Source organism: Seriola lalandi, unplaced genomic scaffold (genome assembly GCF_002814215.2).
Source record: "Seriola lalandi dorsalis isolate HSWRI2012SDOR001 ecotype SW California unplaced genomic scaffold, Sedor1 jcf7180002054544, whole genome shotgun sequence".
Taxonomy (NCBI): domain Eukaryota; kingdom Metazoa; phylum Chordata; class Actinopteri; order Carangiformes; family Carangidae; genus Seriola; species Seriola lalandi.
The window spans coordinates 6434520-6453925 of NW_019525097.1; the positions used below are offsets into that span (position 1 = coordinate 6434520).

The window sequence follows — 19406 nt, forward strand, 5'->3', positions numbered from 1 at the left end:
AGCAAACAACAACTTAATTTGCCCCCTAGTAACACTCACATTATCTTTTTCACCTTCGTGTTCAGTGCTCTACTAAATCTTTCCAAATGCCAGTCATGTATTGTTTATAGCCTTACCATAGAGTGTGTAATCACAGAATAAACAACATATTAAGGAACACCTCAGCCATAAAGAGTTGTAATAAGCATTACTATCAGATTTTAGATATCTCAAACAATCAAAGGAAAGCATTGAAAAGTCAATTTAGTCTACTTGTCTGTGTTTGACAAGCTACCTGACACTTCTCGGTGAACGGCCACCCATCTTGTCCTCGAAGCAGAATAAAAGCAGTGATAAGAATGACCAGCTGGCAGTAGGTTATCAGCTTTGTTTTTCCTCAGAGACAGTGCTATCGTCTGTTATGGTCTCTGCATCTTTTAAAGAGCAAGGTGTGGTGTTGGGTTACGAAGGCTCGCCAGTGATGTTTGTGGGTTTATCCAGGTTAGGATAATAGCAGCCAGCCGCTGACCCACATCAGCCTTGTTTGTATGGTCACTGGTCACCGCTACAGTAGGTCACAGACCCTGGGGGGGTTAAAAAAAAAAAGTCCCTCAAGTTGATTGACGCTATGCTAAAAGTCACTGCACACTCAATTGTGTTCGCACAAATCAGGGTTAGGGCTTCAAGAAAAATTTGAGTTGAGTGTATTTTGCTAGCTTGCTTATCAAAGGTCAATGTTTGCCACCGTCTGCAATTGCTGCTGCACCACGTGCGTTTGTGTTTTCCCTGGAAAAACTTAAGACTGATGAAAACATGGAAGTGAGAAAGTGTGTGTGCTGGCAGGGTAAGGAGCTACTTTATCAATCCCAGGAAGCCTTGCTACCAAGAGGCAGGAACAACAGCCACTGGCTCCAGGAGAGGGGACTTTCCTCCATCCTGCTCTGTTCGGATGCAGAACAATGACCAAATTACTCACACACACACACAATGATCCACTGGCTTGGATATTTTCTGTGTGTGCTCATACAGACTGGCTCACAGCAGGTTCCACTTTGAGCTCGGAGTCCTGTGATCTCTGCTGTTTTCTGGTAGTCTAACCTTTTGCCCCCCGAACCCGACCTCCTGCATCCAAAAAGCTCTGATATTGAAAGTGACACTGGGGGATCAAGTCCAGAAAAGGGGCAGGAAAAGAGGCTCTAAACTCACGCTGTACGCAATGTTGACCCACCTTTCGGTGTGTTTTCTTTTGGGGTGGTTACACGAGACAGCTCGTGCGTGCCCTGCCCTCTTTTTCTCACCTCCTCCGCATCAGCTTGTCTCTTCCTGTCTCAACCACCCACACCTGTCCACTGCTAATCTCCAACCTCATATGATCTCACATTAACTCCCCTTCTCCTCACTCGCTGTGTTGTCACGGTCTCAGCAACAGCTCCTCTCCGCTTTTTTACCAGTGTGATTTCTGTGACTTGTGTCGCCTGCAGTGCTGGCCGCTCTCCAGTACTTGCAGCGATCCCCACACCGCAGAGTGAGAGAGGAGAGAGCAAGGGCCCAGTTGGAAAGAGGGAGAGAGACCAGTCTTGCAGCAGTAACTGGTCAGGAAGTGGGCTGCTTGGATGTGCGAGCTCCTCTCTCCCCGTCTCTCTCCCCCTCCCCTCCCAGTGGGCAGTCAGTTCCGTTGCGTTTCGCTTCCATCTGTTCCCCCCTCTCTCTCTCTCTATCTCTCTCTCTCTCTCCCTCTGTTTTTGCTCAGTGTCACTCTTTCTCTCTGAAATGACCTCATACTGTAGAGGTGTGGACCACGGACCGGGCCGCCTTGACACAAGCCCTACCTACCGCTCTTAATCAGTCAGCGTTTCTAAGACTGCGTGAAACTTTTCGAATGCCCGGACATGGATCTAACCTGTGAAAGGATACTGGGATACGAGCAGCTGAGGAAAGGGTAATCGTGGGAATGGTCTCTCTGAGGTGAGTGACAGGTTGTCATTGTCTTTGTTGTGGCACTGTAAAGTCGTGTGCGTGGCCTCAGTTTGTTGATGTGCGAACTAGTTTAATTCACTATAAATTACTCTGCTTCCACGGCAATGCTCAGACACCAGAGTACAGTTTTTTTTTTCTCCTTCTCAAAAGCCCGGCTCTTTATTTAATCATAACTGCGGAGGTTGATTCCACCAAACCAGGTCTGACCTCCAATTACTCAGCCCTAAGTTTCAATTTAGCCCGACTCTAATGGCACCTTTGCCCACTTGTGTCTAATTAGACACTGTGAGCAGACTGCTGCCATCAGACTACCAGCTTCTGTTCAAGCTTGGGAGTCGGTGACCACTACATTTCTTTAGGTAATGCTGTGTCTCTGTGTGGTGATAGGTGGACATGACAATAATAATGCTGTTGTGTTTGGTATGTGACATCTTTTGAAGGCCTATATATTCAACCTTTGAGGACACCGTTGACCTGATTTATCAGTTTTAACATCGCCTATAGCTTTAACAGATAAACAACACTGGATACAATAGAAATCACATTTGTCACTTTTCACCTGAAACAGTTAAGTAAAGTTTTATGGTCTAGATTCAATACAGTAACCTGTCATTCTTACCTAAGGGTTTGGTGTTGGTGCATGTACACGTGTGTTCTCCTTTGTGGTGTGTCCTCATTCTGGGAGCCCTAACTGGAACACCCAGCTTCTGAAGGGACACGGATTTACAGACTAAATGGGATGGACTCGTGTGATACTTCAATCATTAAGATTTCTGGCATAAATCTTTGTTTCGCTTGACTTGTATGCTGGCTGTGGGATTTTAAGTCTTCTAAGATCTTGATCTCAATGAGACGACCCGATAAAGTAACCACAGAACCCGTTTTGTTTATGTCATGAACATGGAAAAGTTACCATTAAGTTGTAGAATAAGTGTAGATGATGTTCAGTCTTAACATAGAGATTAATTTTAATCGATTGGTTTGGTTACTAGATACATTTACATACATGTTGCACACATACATGTGCAGATATACTGTATTTTAACTATACTCCACTTTTAAATGAATAGATTTTAAAATGCCACAGTAAAGATGTGCATATTAATCACCATTTGCCATGTATTTAAGAAATATGTGTTTTCATAGAATTATAGATATGGTGTGAGTACTGTATTGGTATTATTTTTTCGTATGTGTCACGTGTTTCCCTAATGGGAGAAAAGTCCCTCTGTCTCCACTCTGCTGGTCTCCTTTCCTGGAGCGGGACCCTCGTCCTGCATTTTAATCTGAGGCCAAACACAGCTTCCTCTGCATATCCGCCACACATGCTCACGTACTCACTCAACACAGTTACTCTGCACACACACACACACACACACACACACACACACACACACACACACACACACACACACACTGCAGCCCTGGACGCTGCTCTCTTTTTAGTCTCACTCAACTCAGAGCTACAGTACGCAAACATTAAATGCGCCAATTTTGTACCATTTAATCTCAAAAAAGAACGCATTGCTTCACGGCGTTGATGTGTGAAGAAACTGCACATTCGGCTGACATTCAGATGGAAATGGAAATGAAAGTGATCGTTCCTTTAAACCACCTGTTTTTTTTTTTCTGCTTCTTTGCCCCGTCTCCCCATTTCCTCCTCCTGATGATCGCTGCATAGCTGAATACTGACATTATCTCCTATCGTAAATACTTTTCATGGCCGTGGTGCCACCCTGCTCTATCATTAGCTGCGGCTGTCGCTGCTGACCTTGTTGTTGTTGATGTAGCAGCTGTAGTTATTTCTGTATCGCTGTTGTTGTTTAGTCTGCTGGAATGGTGAAGACGCTCCTTGTTTTTCACAGATGCGCCCTCTGGCTCCTTCAGCCAATTTTCAGGGATTCCTGCTCTTATATAAGATGTAACTGGTGCTTCAGTCAGATTTCTGGCCGGCAAGAGTCAGAAATTCCTGGACTTGTCCTGGCACTGTCGGTGGACTACTGCAGCCTGGGGGAATACTATCCGGGAATCTGGAAACCTCATAAAGAGGGAAAAAAGGGAAAATCAATACAGGATATTACAGAGTTAATCAGGATTGTGGACGGTAATACTGGTGAAATTGGCCTCAACACAAAGGAATGTTGGAGGTTTCTTGTTGGTTGTTGTTGGCCAGAGGTTTGCTCATGATTTATAGACTTTGATGATCCAACAAGACAAGGAAAGGTGCCGTAACAAGAGTGCTGCACTGCATCACTTACTGGACGACGAGACCAGTTTCTTACAGCAGCCTGAAGCGAAGTATGAAGTAAATGTGCCTCAATGACCTGCTGATGGGTCAGTTATTACAAGCACACACTGTAAAGCCATAATGAGCCATGACAGTGTGACAGTGAACCGCCATGCACAAAGCCAGGACCCTGAAACTGAAGCAGCTTAATGGAATTAAGCCATCATTGATTTATTATTGACATCCGTGCGTTTCATACTGTAATAACTACCCATATCTCCGTTTTGCACAACTGTGTTCAGAAATTCAGGCTGCATTCACACCTTTTCATTTTAAAACTGGTACATTTACGCTTGGCGTCCACACTACTCTGGAGTTTTCACGCCGCTGAAATTGAGACTTTTGAAAATGCTTGTGGCCCCGTTTTAGTTTGAAAACTCCAGGGCTGCATTTATTGTGTGGCTGGACATCCACGTTTGATTTCCGATTGGGTCTTATTAGTCACAACCTTCTCTGATTCATCACTATTCTGCAACTGTGATATGCATTTCAGTTTTGTTATTATGGATGGAGATAAATTCGTATACGGAGCTAAAACGCTCGTCTGCACGGAGATCGTTTTCATTTGAAAAACTTTTCAAATACTGGTGTGGACGTAGCCTCGAATACATCTGGTGTTGTGCTTGTTAAAGACCCAACACCAGACATTGTTGTCATCTAAGGGAATAACAATGGGGAATACCTGAGGGAAATTTCCCCCCTCCCTGAGACATTTAGGAAGTTGCCGTTGTATGAAAAGAAGTTGAATGTTTTACTCACAATATGTCAGAGCTTCAGTGAAGAGCTGGAATAACATGATACTGTTCGACAGTGAGGGACAATTTTTCCAACTTTTAAAAAAGGGGGAAAAGGGACAAAACTGTGTCTTAAGAGGGTAATAAAGAGCTTGGGCGGCAAGAAGAAAAGCTTTAAGAGTTGATGACACTTGAGGAAAAAGAAAGAGAGTGTGTGTCTGCAGATGATCCATCTTGCCAATGACAAAGAAAGACAGGGTCACAGAGGGAGGGGGAAACTGTATATGAATGACCCCTCCACCCACAAACTCTCGTCATTAGTCACAGTCCCTTTCAGTCTCTGAATCCGTTTCTGTCCGTCTTCTCTCAGTTTAGTCCTCCATGCGCTGTAGACGTTACCACAGAGACACACAGTCTTCACTTTAAACTGTGGACAGCTGAGAAAATGAAGAAGCTGTCAGGCTGTCTGAGCCGGAGATTGAGCCCGATTTCACACACACACACAGACACACACACACACACACACACATGGCCCACTGCAATAACAACCATCAAATTAGTTCTCCACCTCTCTCTGCCTGCGGCCCTCCTCCCTACAGGACATGCTTAAGTGCTTGAGGACAGTTTTTATTTCTGATTACACACACACTCGCACACTAAAACATTTTCAAGAGGCTGTGGTCTTTTAAGTCGGAGTTTACAATGCTGTTGGAAAACAAGTGTGTGTGTGTGTGTGTGTGTGTGTGTGTGTGTGTGTGTGTGTGTGTGTGTGTGTGTGTGTGTGTGCGCACACACGCGTGCACCAGTAAAAGTTGAATAGAGTGTGTATGAACCCTTTGCCCTGCTTCAGTGTTTGCACTACCCAAGTGTTATGAGGAATGGAGTGGTTTATTGACAATAAGCATTTTCTTCCCTCTCTCCATCCTTCTCTCGCTCTCTCTCTTTCTCTTTCTCTCTCTCACTGTCTTTCCACATGCCACTCAGCCTTAGAGATGAATGCCTCGCTGTCGTCATAGTGACCACCATAGGGCTATGGGCCCCGGTCATCTTGGCAACCTTGCAAAACTCTCAAACCATCAATTCTTACTCTGGGTGCATGAAGGGAGTTTGAGAGAGTGTTTGTCCCCGTGTAGGGTCTTAAACTCGTACTGCCTTGTTATCGCTTGTTGTTGGCCTTGAAGAGGAGGGAGGTCTGTTGGGAAATCTCTTTGAGCGTTGAGGGATGACATGCGGAGGGGAAATGACATTGGAGCAGAGCCGAGCGAGGGCGGTGGTGTCGAGAAGGAGTTAGGTGTGGAGCACTGGCTGCACTGCGAATGGAAAAAGTACTGAAATGACATTGTTGACTCGACTGCAAGCAGTGAAAGGATTTATTATAGACATTTGTCCGAAAAAAAGTCCTCAATACTTTTGATCATTAGTTAAAAGAGTACTTTGTTTTTTGGGAACTTTGTTCGGGAACTTTGCCATCACAGACTGAAAAAAGGCTCCAAAGGACCCTACATTTCCTATAACATCTTCCAGTTCCTGTAAATGCCCATGTCTTTCAAACACTCCCTCTCCAGCTGTTAACACAGGCTTTCTGGTTTAAAAAAAAAGAAAAAAAAGGTAAATAAAAAATGCTCCCATGTCTGTGCATTTAGTATGAAACTGAAGTGATTAGTGTAGCTTAGCATAAACACAAGAAGCAGAGGGAAACGGCTAGCCTGGCCTTGTCCTGAGTTAAAAAACGCACCTACCAGCATCTCGAAAGCTCATAAATGAAAACATTATGTCTCGTTTGTCTGTAAAAGAACAGAAATGTGAAAACTATTTGTGGTTTTAAGAGGGAGTTTTGTCGTGAGTTTGGACATTTTTGACAAAAAAACAGTTACATTTGATGATGACGATGTTCATTTGTTCATTAGAGTTGCTGGCAGTAGGTGTTTATTTACAGACCCAAGCGAGCTGTTTTCCCACTGCTTTTCACTGTCTTTATGCTAAGCTTAGCTAACCGCCTCTTGGCTCCAGCTGCATATTAAGCAAACATCAGAGCGCTATCGATCGTCTGATCTAACTCTTGGAAAGAGAGCAAATAAGCATGTTTAACTAAATTTCACAATATTACTTTAATGCTCCGAGCCAAAGTATTTAATTTGTGATGCTGATTCCTTCAGAGCGACACAGGACATTATGTAAGTGTTTTCACAGACTGTGTGAATAGTAATCCTTGTGATTGACTCTGACATGTAAAGTCAGTGGAGTTCCCCTTTTTCAGTTAAAAAAAAAAAAAAAAAGAATTAGCTGGTTCCAGCTTCAAGATCTGCTGTTTTCTGTTCTGTTGAGTATCTTTTGGTTGAGACAAAGAAAGCAGTCTGAAGATGACACCTGGGCTCTGGCATTTGTCAAGATTTACTGATATTTAACAGACTAAACGTTATAATCGACAGATGAATCAATAATGAAAATAATCATCGCAGGAGCACTAACCACAAGCGGTTACAATCCTGTTCTCTGCAAGGAAAATACATTTCAGAGAGGCTGCTTAAGTGAGTTTTCTCCTGCTGGATCAAATCCTCAGCCAAAACATTGAGTTAATCTTTGATTTTTATCAATAGCCTGAGTCTTACTGTCGCCGCTTTCATCCCTCTTTTAAAGCCCCGTGTCCACATGTATTGCGGCTCGTATAGGGATTGTCGTATCCAGTGCAGGATTGTTTCCCCCCGGTCGGTGTCCTGCTGGGAGCAGGGCCGGAGCACGCAGGGGGCATCAGATAAGCCAGACTGCTGCCGTAGGTTTCTGTCATCAACAGGTCGTGCTTGGCTGAACCCAGGAGTTTAGATGCTCCCTCTGTGTGTTTGCCAAACTAAAGGTGCTCATTATGGACCCTGTGTGTGTGTGTGTGTGTGTGTGTGTGTGTGTGTGTGTGTGTGTGTGTGTGTGTGTGTGTGTGTGTGAGAGAGAGAGAGAGAGAGAGAGGTTGAAGTGGCAGAGGGAGGGGCAGATGGATAGTGTTTTGATTCGGAGTGGAGGTTTAGGGGCTTCGTGGGTCAGCGGACCCTCAGACCATTAGAGAGAGGGGTCGTGCTTCTTGGGATCTGGTCTGTGTGTGTGTGTGTGTGAGGGTAGTCCTTGTTATTGTATTGGTGTGGAGCAGGGGGTGGTCTTAGCAGGACCTCATGCTGATGGGACCAGTCCCTGTCTTTTAAAGAGGGACGACAAATAGTCGACAGATTTGCTTTAGTGCGAGAGACTGAGGGCCTATTGTCTCACGTGTGTCCTCCTTATGGGACACATGTCCTGTCATGAATTATAACTACTCTTATACAGTACACCCAGTAGCAGTGGTTCCTGACCTGCACAGAGTTTGGTGTATTTTGCCAAACCTTTTCTAATCCTTTTTTCTTGTGAATTATTGGATCATTTTAGCTCTTGGAGCCTTTCGTTAAAACAATGAAAACAAAAGCCACTCTTTGGTTTGCACATGTACGGGTGGAGACGGGGGAATTAGTAGTAGATAGGGCTGGGTATCACAGCATCATTAACTATTTTCTGCTGTCTTTTAATTTAGGCAAAGTTGTTGCTCGGCTTTCTGTGTTATATAGTATTTATCTTCAGTGAAGTTGGGGAGCTTACAAGGGGCGTATTAAAAAAGAAGAACGGTAACAGTCAAAGCAGCAGAGACCAAGACATCCTCCCTTTAACTCCCTCAGCACTCAAAAAAAAAAAACAGACAAAAAAAACATCAAACATGCTCCTACAATGATCACAATGCAACTCAAAACATCTTTAATTAGAACCAGTTAAAAAGTGTCTTTTGAATCGATCTGTGAAGAGTAAACTTTGGTGTGTTTTGTTAAATCAAAAAGGTGAATTTGTAGGAAAAATGTTTGTTTTCCCAAAAGTAAAGGATTGAAAACATGTATCATTTTGGTGTGTCCATTTATCATCAGTGAGGTTTTTTTTTTTTTGGCACCAGTATCGAAAAATGTGAAACAAAACCAGCCCTACAAGTAGACATGGTTTTGTTTTAAAGGATCACAAACCCCAAAAAGTTGGAAACCGCTGTCATAGAGTACAGCTCATCTGTGCGCATTTTCTCTGATAGTCATGTACGTCTCGAATCTGGTGAAAAATTGCACCGTTCTGGCTAATTCTCCCACTTCAGACAGCTTTGTGCGCTCATTTTGTCCAGCCTTTCTCTGATCTGGGACACAATGAGCAGTGCAGTGTCTCACAGTGGACGAGGTGGCTTTTGTTTGAGCTGGCTCCCGGCCTATTGATCAGCCGTAACACACACACACACACACACACACACACACAGACACACACAGACACACACTCACCCTCTTCCTTGGAAAGTGTGTGTACGCGTGTGATCTCTGGAGCTGTGCGCTACAGCAGCAGCAGTTCAGCTGCCTGCTGAGCGTGCAGCAGACACACACACACAAAAGGTGTCGCCCGCCCTCTAAGCGTTGCAAGCCAAGCTAAAAGTTTGATTTTGGGACGAGAAAAGGAGAGGAAGAACAAGAGGTAGAGATAAAACAGGGGGAAAAGATAAAAAAGAAGGGAAAGAAACTGAGGAAAGAGGACAGGAGGCACTTGATGTGGAACTCCCAGCTCCTTGTAATTTGCTGTGGGAGAGAGGGAGGAGGAGTCAGGGGGAGGGGAATACCCAGCAGGGAGGGAGCAGGAGAGAGCAGAGGCCATTCACTCTGACACACACACACACACACACACACACTCACACACACACACACACAGACACACATGAACACTTTGAGGCACACACATGCACACAGTTGATGTGTTGCCGCAGGAGCAAGGGAGGGAGAGGAGTGCTGAGAAAGAGAAGCAGCCGGAGGAGATCCTCAGCAAACTGAAGTGGAGAGAAAGAGAAGCAGGAACACACCGGCCAGAGGAGCGTGTTTGTATGTTTGTTTGTGTGTGTATGTGTGTGTGCTCAGGGGAGGGAAAAACACAGCTTGACAGTGTATGGTCCTGTTTGTGTTTTGGAGGAGCGGACTGCACGTCTGCTCCCAGGAGAAAGGATCCACAATGACTGAGAGAATTTGGGAACTTTCAGGTTTCACTGGGAATACTTTTTGGAATACTCTGGATATGTGAGACGCTGGGGAACTCCTGTTTTCATCCAGACCCGCGCTTTTAAAACTCACCCTCTAATTTCTGTGAAAGGAGAAACCAAGCCACAATGCCTACCGGTAAGCAGGAGCTTGTTTAAGTTCTTCTTTTTCTTTTTTCTTTTTTTTTTTTTTTCTTCCAGAAATACAGTATATAGTGACGATTTCCAGCATGTTATTTTCCCAGAGTTGAAGTGATGCCATGATGTGGTGGGATTGGATTTTGCTGTCAAAGGTGTTCCCTGTCTACACGCCTCATCATCAAAGAGGCTCAAACCATATTGGTTTGGCATAAAATCCTGTTTGGTGAAATGAACCCAGTGCTGGACATTTGTTTGAATGATCAGTAAAAGATTTAGAAAAAGAAAAAAAAGTGTATAAAAAGTGTTTCTTTTCAAGTGGCAACTGGTCAAACATCAGACATCAACTGGTAAATATGAGGTCTACCTACTAGTCTCTGATGGTTCTGCTGTTTGTGTTGTTGGCTCTTGTGTGGTGTGTGTGTGTGATATTTTTTCTTCAGCTGACAGCGCAGTGTGAGGTGTCCTCGCAGCGTCCGTCTCTCGGTAGGGCTGCTGTATGAACAGCGTCCTCTGGTTGTTTTCTCACCCCCCGGTGTTGAATGGAGTGTGTTTGCTTTCTCGGAAGCGTTGGTTAAATTCCTAATGATGCTGAGGTGATGGTGTACACAGGCTTCCTGCTGTTCTCTCACGATACTGCCGGTTATAAATTTGACTTTGTTTAGCGATTACGGACATGATTTAGGGTGGTGGTAATGTGTGTGATGCAGAAAATGTAAAAACTTTAAGGTGTGTTTCTGTGCTTGTGTGTGTTCATCCGCGGATTGCAGATGGAAAGTCACTAGCTAAATTTGATTGAAAGCATCTCTTCTCTTTGTTTGAGATCAAATTTTAATATTTTCATCAATAAGTAAAGCGGTGCGGTGGGGTGGGGGGGCTTTCAACTCTGCTCTACTTTTGTTTTCTAACTCTTCATATCTCTTAAAGCCAGCACATGTGTCAGTTTCCTTCGTGCTGGGTGTGAGTGTTGAGATGCCATTCTGCAGCCTGTGACCCAAATTAGAGCCTGGAGGGCAACAGTTGGGAGGGGGGCAGGGGGTGGTGGCTACAAATGGGGGATAGAGAAGAGCAGAGGAGAGAACTGGAGGAGGGAATAATTACTGTTTAGAGCAAACTCTTTGGTTTAGAGGTGCTGGAGACAATGGACCCCTCCGTCCTCCTCCTCCCACCCTGCTAGCCTGGCCAGTCCTCTGGGACATCTGCCCCCCCCCAATCCATCCTGAGCACTCACGTGCGAGAAACTGAAACCCCCCCCACACACACACACACATACACACACACACACATACACACACACACACACACACACACACACACACACAGAGGCTGCATTGGTTGGAGGGTGGGGGCAGGTCAATTTAGAGTAATCTAAACAAATCAATAGTGTGTGTGTGTGTGTGTGTGTGTGTGTGTGTGTGTGTGTGTGTGTGTGTGTGTGTGTGTGTGTGTGGTGTATAGGAGCTGCTTGACGATCAACTGAGGTGGATGCATGCATAGAGGTTGGTGTTGATCTTTTTCCCTGGGCTGAGATCCAATCACGTCAGAGGAAGAGGCTAGTGTGTCACACTCAGAGGGAGGGCAAGGGTGTGTGTGCAGTAAGGGTCGCATGGGTGTCCCAAAGGGTGGGTGCAAGAGTGTATGCGTCCGAAAATAGGGGGTGTAAATTTGAGGGTGGACATTTTTTCCCCTTTTTTTTCCCCACACAGGCATCCACGCCGCACATTCCTCACAGATGTCCACAGTGTCAATAACAAACAAGTGAATCACCACTAGAGACTTTGTGCTTTTCCTCACGTCACATAAACACAACCCGGACATAAGAGAGTGTAAATCTCGACATACAACGTGTGAATGTGCGTGTGCACGGGGAATGTTTCATCATTTGTTGCTAATTAGCGTCCCAGCTGTGTGTGTGGTTACTTAGACCATGTTTTGCGAGGCTGTGAAAGCCACAGGAGTGTGTTAAGTCACACGTCATGTTTAAACTTCTGTCTTTTCTAGTCGTGATGTGTGTTGAGATGTTTGAAATACTGTCTTGTGATTGTTGGAGCATGTGCAGCACACATTTTAATAGTTGCGGAATGCTTATTTTTTTTCTATTAAATCCTCTTGTCTTTCTTTCTCCGTCCTCTGAAACATCTGCATTATAATGTATGTCCCGGCCAGCGCAGGTCTTTGTTGGTCTAATATAAATTGCTGCTCTGTGGCAGCCCCGCCCTCTGTTTTCAATCCCATCCTCTCTGTCTCCGTCTCTTTTTCTGCCTCTGCTCCTCAGCAGCTGTTCGGCTGCGGTGTGAAATCCTGAGTGACACTTTAAGGTCCTTAGCGTCAGTTGAGATCAAGCGTGCGTCTCTATCAGAAACGGAGAGTGACCTTAAGTGGACACGGCGGAAGATGTGAGGCCGTAACTAAACAGAGAGCAAAGACTTTTAGATGCAGCCCCCGGGGAAGAAAAACTCTATGAAAATTGTCTCTGACTCTTTAAAAGATTTAAAAGGTTTAGGCGCTGAGTGAATATGGTCGATTGGTTTAGGATGGAGAGGACTTTTAAGGGTTAAAGTAATACAAAAGGCAGGATTCAAAATGAGACGAGTGGGAAATGGAAAAGAGAAAAAGCAAGGGAGTGGGTGGTGTTTGACCTTTGGCCTTTCCTCTCATCTTTTCTTCCTACTTTCATTCCTTTGGGTCCTCTCCTCCTCATTTCTCACTCTCTTGCAGTTGCACATGTCCTCTTCTCGCCATGTTTTGCCATTGCATTGTCTTTTAAAGTGTAACCAAGATGCTGCCAAAGTGAAGACAAAAACAACTGAGCTGTAACTTGAATGCAGAATCGATCAAAAACGTCGATCTTTTTAACACAGTCCATGGCTACATTTTCGGTGCTCTGCAAAGTCAGCAATAAGCTGAAAGGCATTGAACTCGGTTGCCATCTGGTCGGTCTGTTGCGGCGTAAACAAGAACACACACGGACAAACAAGGTTGATTAAAGGATCCATGAGCTGAGCAGAGTGTGTGGTCAAGTTCTGTGTGGTTAACTCACTCCTCTCTGCCTCAGTCTTTTACCCCTAATTTTGGTGATTTCTAAATAGGTATAACGGCTGTTTTACTCTAACTATTCTAAATAGTTGAGCTAAAGATGTTATCAGTTTGCGTCTCAGAGTAGCTGCTCCGTGGCCTAAAGGTGAAGATGAATATTATCGGCAGGTGTGGCTGTCTATCAGTACGTCGGTCACAGATGTACCATGGTTTCCAGCCTCCAGGAGATCAGATATGCAACTCTTTTCTACCAAATTTTGCTTTTGAAAACAAAAATTTGTCACAAAGTGTGCTGCATTAACCCCCAATGGTCTGCTCTTTCTCTGGCTTTACTTCCTTAAATTTGTTCTCAGTTCTCACCGCATCTTCAATCTTTATTTAACTTTCTTTTATATGAAAAAAAATGGCTGAAATATGCCCAGAGTAACAATTAAGGCAATTAAAAAGATTTGAAACTATCCTAATTATTATATATACGATCAAAAAGTAATGATACTGAACAACAGTTGTGATATCCTTTTTATTTAACTGTATAATCACAACCTTGCTTTCAGACAAGACTCAGTAATTTGACTGTGCGTAGGGAGAGTTATGAACACATGTGCTCCAAAAGCAAATATGAGCCTTGGTGGTCTGTTGCCATATACACAGGCCGGTCTGTGTGTATTTTTACATAGTAAAGTATATGCTTGGAGGGGCATGGTCTGAGCCCATATAGGAATGTCCTGTGGAGCTCATACGGACACAGCGTAGTTGGCGTAGTTTACTTTATGACCTGCCAAACACATTCTGAGTGTGCATGTATATAACAGGAAGCGGGGAGAAGAGAATGGCAGGAATCAAGAGAGTGGCAGGAACGTCATGGGAATTGAACATCGGTGAAAACAGAGCCAGGGAGAGAGTGGAGGCAAGGAAGAATGAAAGTGGAAACAGAGGGAACTTCTTCTGTTCATTACCATAAAATAAGTGGTTTGAGGGAGTGGTGTTAGTTTTGTTCGTGGCAAAATGCATATGAAGGGGAAAATTCACATGTCAAAGATGATTGAACACCACATAAAGGCAGTATGCAAATTTGCTAAGCAGTTCCTTTTGAAATAAATGATTTTGGCCAGAGATTTGGTGCAGTAGTTTTTGCTTTTAGAATCACATTTAGCTCTTGGTGATTTCATTAAAGGCTTAAAGACTTTACATGTGATGCTCACTACCATAGGTTTAAAGAGTTAAAGCCAATTTATACTTTCCGCATTAGCGTGGCTTGAAAGGTCTGCGTGGATGATATACATTTACCCTTGTCCACAATAGTCTGTAGGGACTGTGAAAGCAGATCCCTAATGTAGCATGAACTGAAGCAAGTGCACGTCCGCTGTAGCCTAAGCCACAGCATATCTGTCCCTTTATTGGTCACTGTAATGATTTTTAGGACTCTATATTGGCTCTGAACTGTTTCCTTCTCTTGCACAACACAGTCCTTGCTCTGTGCAGAAATGCCTTCCAAAGTTCAGCCAAATCTAATGTGAGCCTTTAGATTCAGCCAAACCAAGAGGGTATTTTCCAAAGTTACAGTCTTTTCTCTTTGATATTCCTGGGATTGTGTTTTATTACCGAGGGAGACTCCCTGGAAGTCTCGTGTAGGCTCTGTTGCTGGACGCAGCATACTACACATTGTCATTTTATTACTCGTGTTTTAAACCCAATGATTAGGGATGACATGTAGCTTAAAATAAACTCAAGGACTTTTTGCAGCTGCTGGATATCCAGCCATCTGCAAATGACATAATACTTTGAAATATTTTTGAGCTGGTTTATGGTCTAAATGTCTACATACTGTAGGATGTTCAGGTGCCCATTACAAAGCACTCACCGTCTGAGTGCTGTCTGAGCTACTTGTGAGGACCATCGGGGGCCGTAAAGAGACGAGGGTGCTCACAGCTGTTTGCTGACCACTCCAGGACAAAGACCATAAAGTGTTCGACTGAACTGGAGAAGTTAAGTGCAGCATGAGTCATTAAACCTGGCCGGACTGGTAGTGAAGCTTTACCAGCATGTCCGTCTGACTGGATCCATTGAGGGAAGTCATCACGGCAGATGAAAACATTGAACATTTACACTATCATGACATGTTCCTGTGCAAAGTAGTTTTGTTTCCTGATGCTAGTGGAGCATCCAGATTGACTTCATCTCTAAAAATGCGTCCCCTAATTGAAAGTGGGAGACAAGAATGTAGATACAATCCAGATGAGCTGCTGAATATGTACCAGAGTTCCTCAAGGTATTTGACTTTTTAAGCGTTTGTACTTTAAATGGCATCTTTCTTCCCAGATTCTTTAATATGTATTTATTTTAATCAAATATCTTTTAATAGTCCAAATAAACGTACATTTACTGGAATTTTTTCATAAAATGAAGCAGAAAAGTTTCTGCTTACATGTTGTCGCTGCACGCTAAAGAGTAAAACACCACATGCGACTCACTCAGTATTAAGCCAAATGTTTTGTACCCTCTGTGTTTATTGTCTGCTCAGTACTCATTCTGGTTCCTCCTGGTTCTCTCTTTGCCTCCCAGACGGACCTGATGTTCAACATATTAAACTCGGCTGAATCGTAAAGCAGCCGCGGCTCTTTGTGGCTTTTATTTTCAAGTTAAATGAAAGCCAGAGATTGAAGACAGGTTCTACAGGCATTCGCTGATTCACCCTCTCTCTCTCTCTCTAGTCTGGCAGGAAACACAGCCCTCACACACTATCCTAATCCTCGCATGCATAGACACAGACAAACACACACACACACACACACACACACACACACACACACACACAGACAGAGGAGAAACAGTCCTAACCAGCATGCTTAGGAGCGTAATTAGAGATCATTTACAAGGATCAGGTTGAACATAATCTGGACAGGAGGTAACTAAAGCCCGGCCATCTTCGCTCTCTTTCGTTGTGTGTGTTTGTGTGTGTTGAGAAGGAGAGGGGTGCAGGTTGTGTGTGTGTGCCTGTGTGTGCGTGTGCGTGTCTGTGTGTCTTGGTGAGTGTGTATACAAGAGCCAGTTCACCCAGGAAACGGCCACAGTGCGCCCCAAACATGAAGTTGGAAGGTGGGAAGGAGGGGCTGGGCAAACACGAGATGGAGCAATCTCTCTCTGTGATGTTTGGGTTTCACTGCAAACGGAAACACAGTTTCTCTGTATTACCTCTCCTTCTGTGTGTGTTTGTGTGTGTGCGCAGGTTGCATGTGCGCTCAGTCTGCCTGCACATATCTAGCTGCGATGGGTGGTGTGAGGACCATTAAGTTATTAGCTCGGGTAGTGTTATCTCTGGGGACTGATAAACCTAATGCATTTTGTGTGAAACATGCACACACTATAGATTTACATACATCACCTACTGTGATAAGGAAGGATTTATCATAGATTAGTCAAAGGGCAAAAGAAAATAGCCAGTTACCCATTAATATCATGGTATGTAATATAATATCACCCTTTGTGCATTGTGTATGGTAACTTGAAAGCAGCGTGCTGCTTATCGAAAAGCCAAGGCTGTTGGTTTATGTGTGCGTGTGTGTGTGTGTGTGTGTGTGTGTGTGTGTGTGTGTGTGTGTGTGTGTGTGTGTGTTGTTTTCACCCACCAGATTCTTTCTTCTTTCTGATCTGTAATTGTTAAAAAGTGGGTCAGACTGAGGAGTGCAAGTATTTGGACAGACACACACACACACACACACACACACACACACACACACACACACACGCACGCACACATGGTGAATCAGTTCCAATCTTGTCTGAGGAAAATAAAGTTTCATGCCACTTCAGTTTTTGGACGCTCCAATTCCTTCCTGCTTTTCTTGGCACACCAGCAGAAAAAATTAAAAGTAGCAAAAAGCTGTGATTCAGAGCATCAGATCATTGTTGTTCAGCAGTGGATTTCAAAACACTTGAGATTCCATCTGAGGAACAGTTTAACCCGGAATTTAGTTCATTTTCATATTCCTCTGAAACACATTCGTAATGGTTCAGTGATGAGAGTCAGACTTGAGTGTTTGTATATATCAAAGTGTTGTATGTGATTTTTGGACTTAAAGCTGCATTAATCAGTAGTTTTTATATTAACAGTGGATCAAATGACTGTTTGTAATGTTTAAGGTATCACACGTAGTGACAAATACAAAGAGGAGCTTAACAAACCAAAGCTCTTTTTAGCCTCGCTCTCTCATTAACGCTTCTTTCCAGATGCAACAGGCAGATGTCTTCAAATAAAAAGCGCTGACAAACTGAGTTATGTATCTGCTGTTTGGGCAGACAGACAAAGTTAGCGACCAGCTAACTAAGGAAGTGGAGAATTTACCAGCCTTAGAGATATTCCCCTTGCTAGTTGATGGAGACCCCATGTCCTGGCCTTGTTGCCAGTCTTTATGCTAAGCTAATTAGCTCCAAACTTGACAACTAAACATGGGATTGGTGTCTATCTTCTCATTGAAATGTTGGTAAATAAGAGAATGAGCATATTTCCCAAAATGAAACACCTATTTCTTTAAGATTCACCAAGTGGCTAGAATCACAACTCTAATGTTGCTGGATGTTGCTAATGTTGCTTTTTCAGCCCCCAGTAATGTGAATTTATTATAAATACACGCTCACAAAAGGCACATATAGGTTCAGCTTGGTGTGAAGCAGCCGTTGTCACCATCAAACCTGTGATCTTCTCATCGCAGACCAGTCTTAACAAGCACGCCTGCTGCTAAAGTGCCCTCAAAAAAGGTGTCGCAATAGCAGAAAAGACCTCCAAGGTACCTATTTGAAAGGTGAGAGAGCGGGTATGTACCAGGATTCTTTGAGCTTGTTCTCAGTTTCACGTTTCATGTTTTTGAACGTGAGCCTGTGATCTCTGGTGCTTTGAAGCGAGACGGGTTTAGGGTGAGCCAGTGCTGCTGGCAGCGAGAGAGCGACACTGTCCTATAGGGCACTGGGGCTCAGTGTTGCCACAACACTAGAGCTGCCGGGTCACTGGTATAGAGAGCTTTGATTATAAAGAGCTGGAATGAGGCTCTCTCATCTTGTCCTTCCCTTGCCTGTTGGCTGTGTTTATTTGCTCCCTGTTCTTCCCGTCAAAGCTGGCCTTTGTATGAAGCGAGACCTTGGCAAACCAGAGGGAAACTTGGAAAGCTTCTGTCTGATACGCTGCATGTGTGGTTTCACTTCAGCTGGCCTGACTGTGGGGCCTTGGGAGCCGGTAATCATATCTTAACGGATCTCTCCACAGACACAAGGTTGTGAGCCAGTTTGGCACCGGCTTGACGCCAAATAGACTCCTGTAGTTGCACACACACACACACACACATACACACACATACACACACACACACAAACACACACACACACACACACACACAAACACAAACACACAAACTTGTGTGTCTCACATGGAAATAGGGCTTTCATTCATTGCCTCATAGTGGAGTGTTCTCAGTATTACACTGTATTTCTTGTCATTAAGCTCAAACTCTGTCTCTGCTTTGCTGGAAAAATTATTAACCACTCACACATAAATTAGAAATTAGAAGTTTCTGTTTCTTATATTTGTGTGTGTGTGCGTGTGCTTTCTCTCACACAGTGTGGTGGTTATTGCCGACTCCATGTATATGAAGCATTTGGGGGGAACTGAGGACAAATATGTCCGAGCCAGTGGTCCTCATATGGCGGGTGGTCAGTCAGACTGTGGTCGGCAGGAATGTCAGGAATTGCGTTGCTGAACAGATGGACTGTAAGAATATGAAAGTGGTATTGTAAGTGTTAGAAGTTACATACAGTGACTCTTTTTAATGCTTAGTTTGAAAAAGAGGAAATACACAGTCAGTGCCTGTTCAAATGTGTGAATTTAATTTGAATTTTAACGGCTCCGTGTGCGACTTTCTAGCCTCAATAAATCATTTCAACACTTGACACACATATGTACTTAATTTTGTATCTTGTATACTGATAGTTGTTATGGCACCTATTGCTTATCTGTCCATCCTAGAAGAGGGATCCCTCCTTTGTTGGTCTGTCTGTGGTTTCGCCCGTTTGACTTCCAGTTAAAGCTTTTGTTTCACTGATCTGAATAATTTAAGGGCAGAGGACATCACCTGTTGTGAGGATTGATCTCAGAGACTGAGCTTGATATTTTGGACTATATTAATAAAACTGAACTGTTTTGACT

General features: G+C 43.9%; 1 protein-coding gene across 2 annotated transcripts in view; it reads left to right on the forward strand.

The window, feature by feature from the left end:
- Positions 1 to 1626: 1626 nt before the first annotated feature.
- The window catches only part of LOC111661500 (pleckstrin homology domain-containing family G member 1), a 40022-nt gene continuing 22242 nt past the window's right edge, over positions 1627 to 19406 (forward strand). The window contains exon 1 of one of the 2 annotated variants that reach the window (XM_087176307.1): positions 1627 to 1944. Coding sequence is in view for 1 of the 2 variants with exons in the window: in XM_023415095.2 (XP_023270863.1) it covers positions 10169 to 10178 (10 nt within the window). In the remaining variant the exon portion in view is untranslated. Of the gene's footprint in view, positions 1945 to 9714; positions 10179 to 19406 lie in introns of those variants that run through there. The other variant, XM_023415095.2, reaches the window with a different exon arrangement.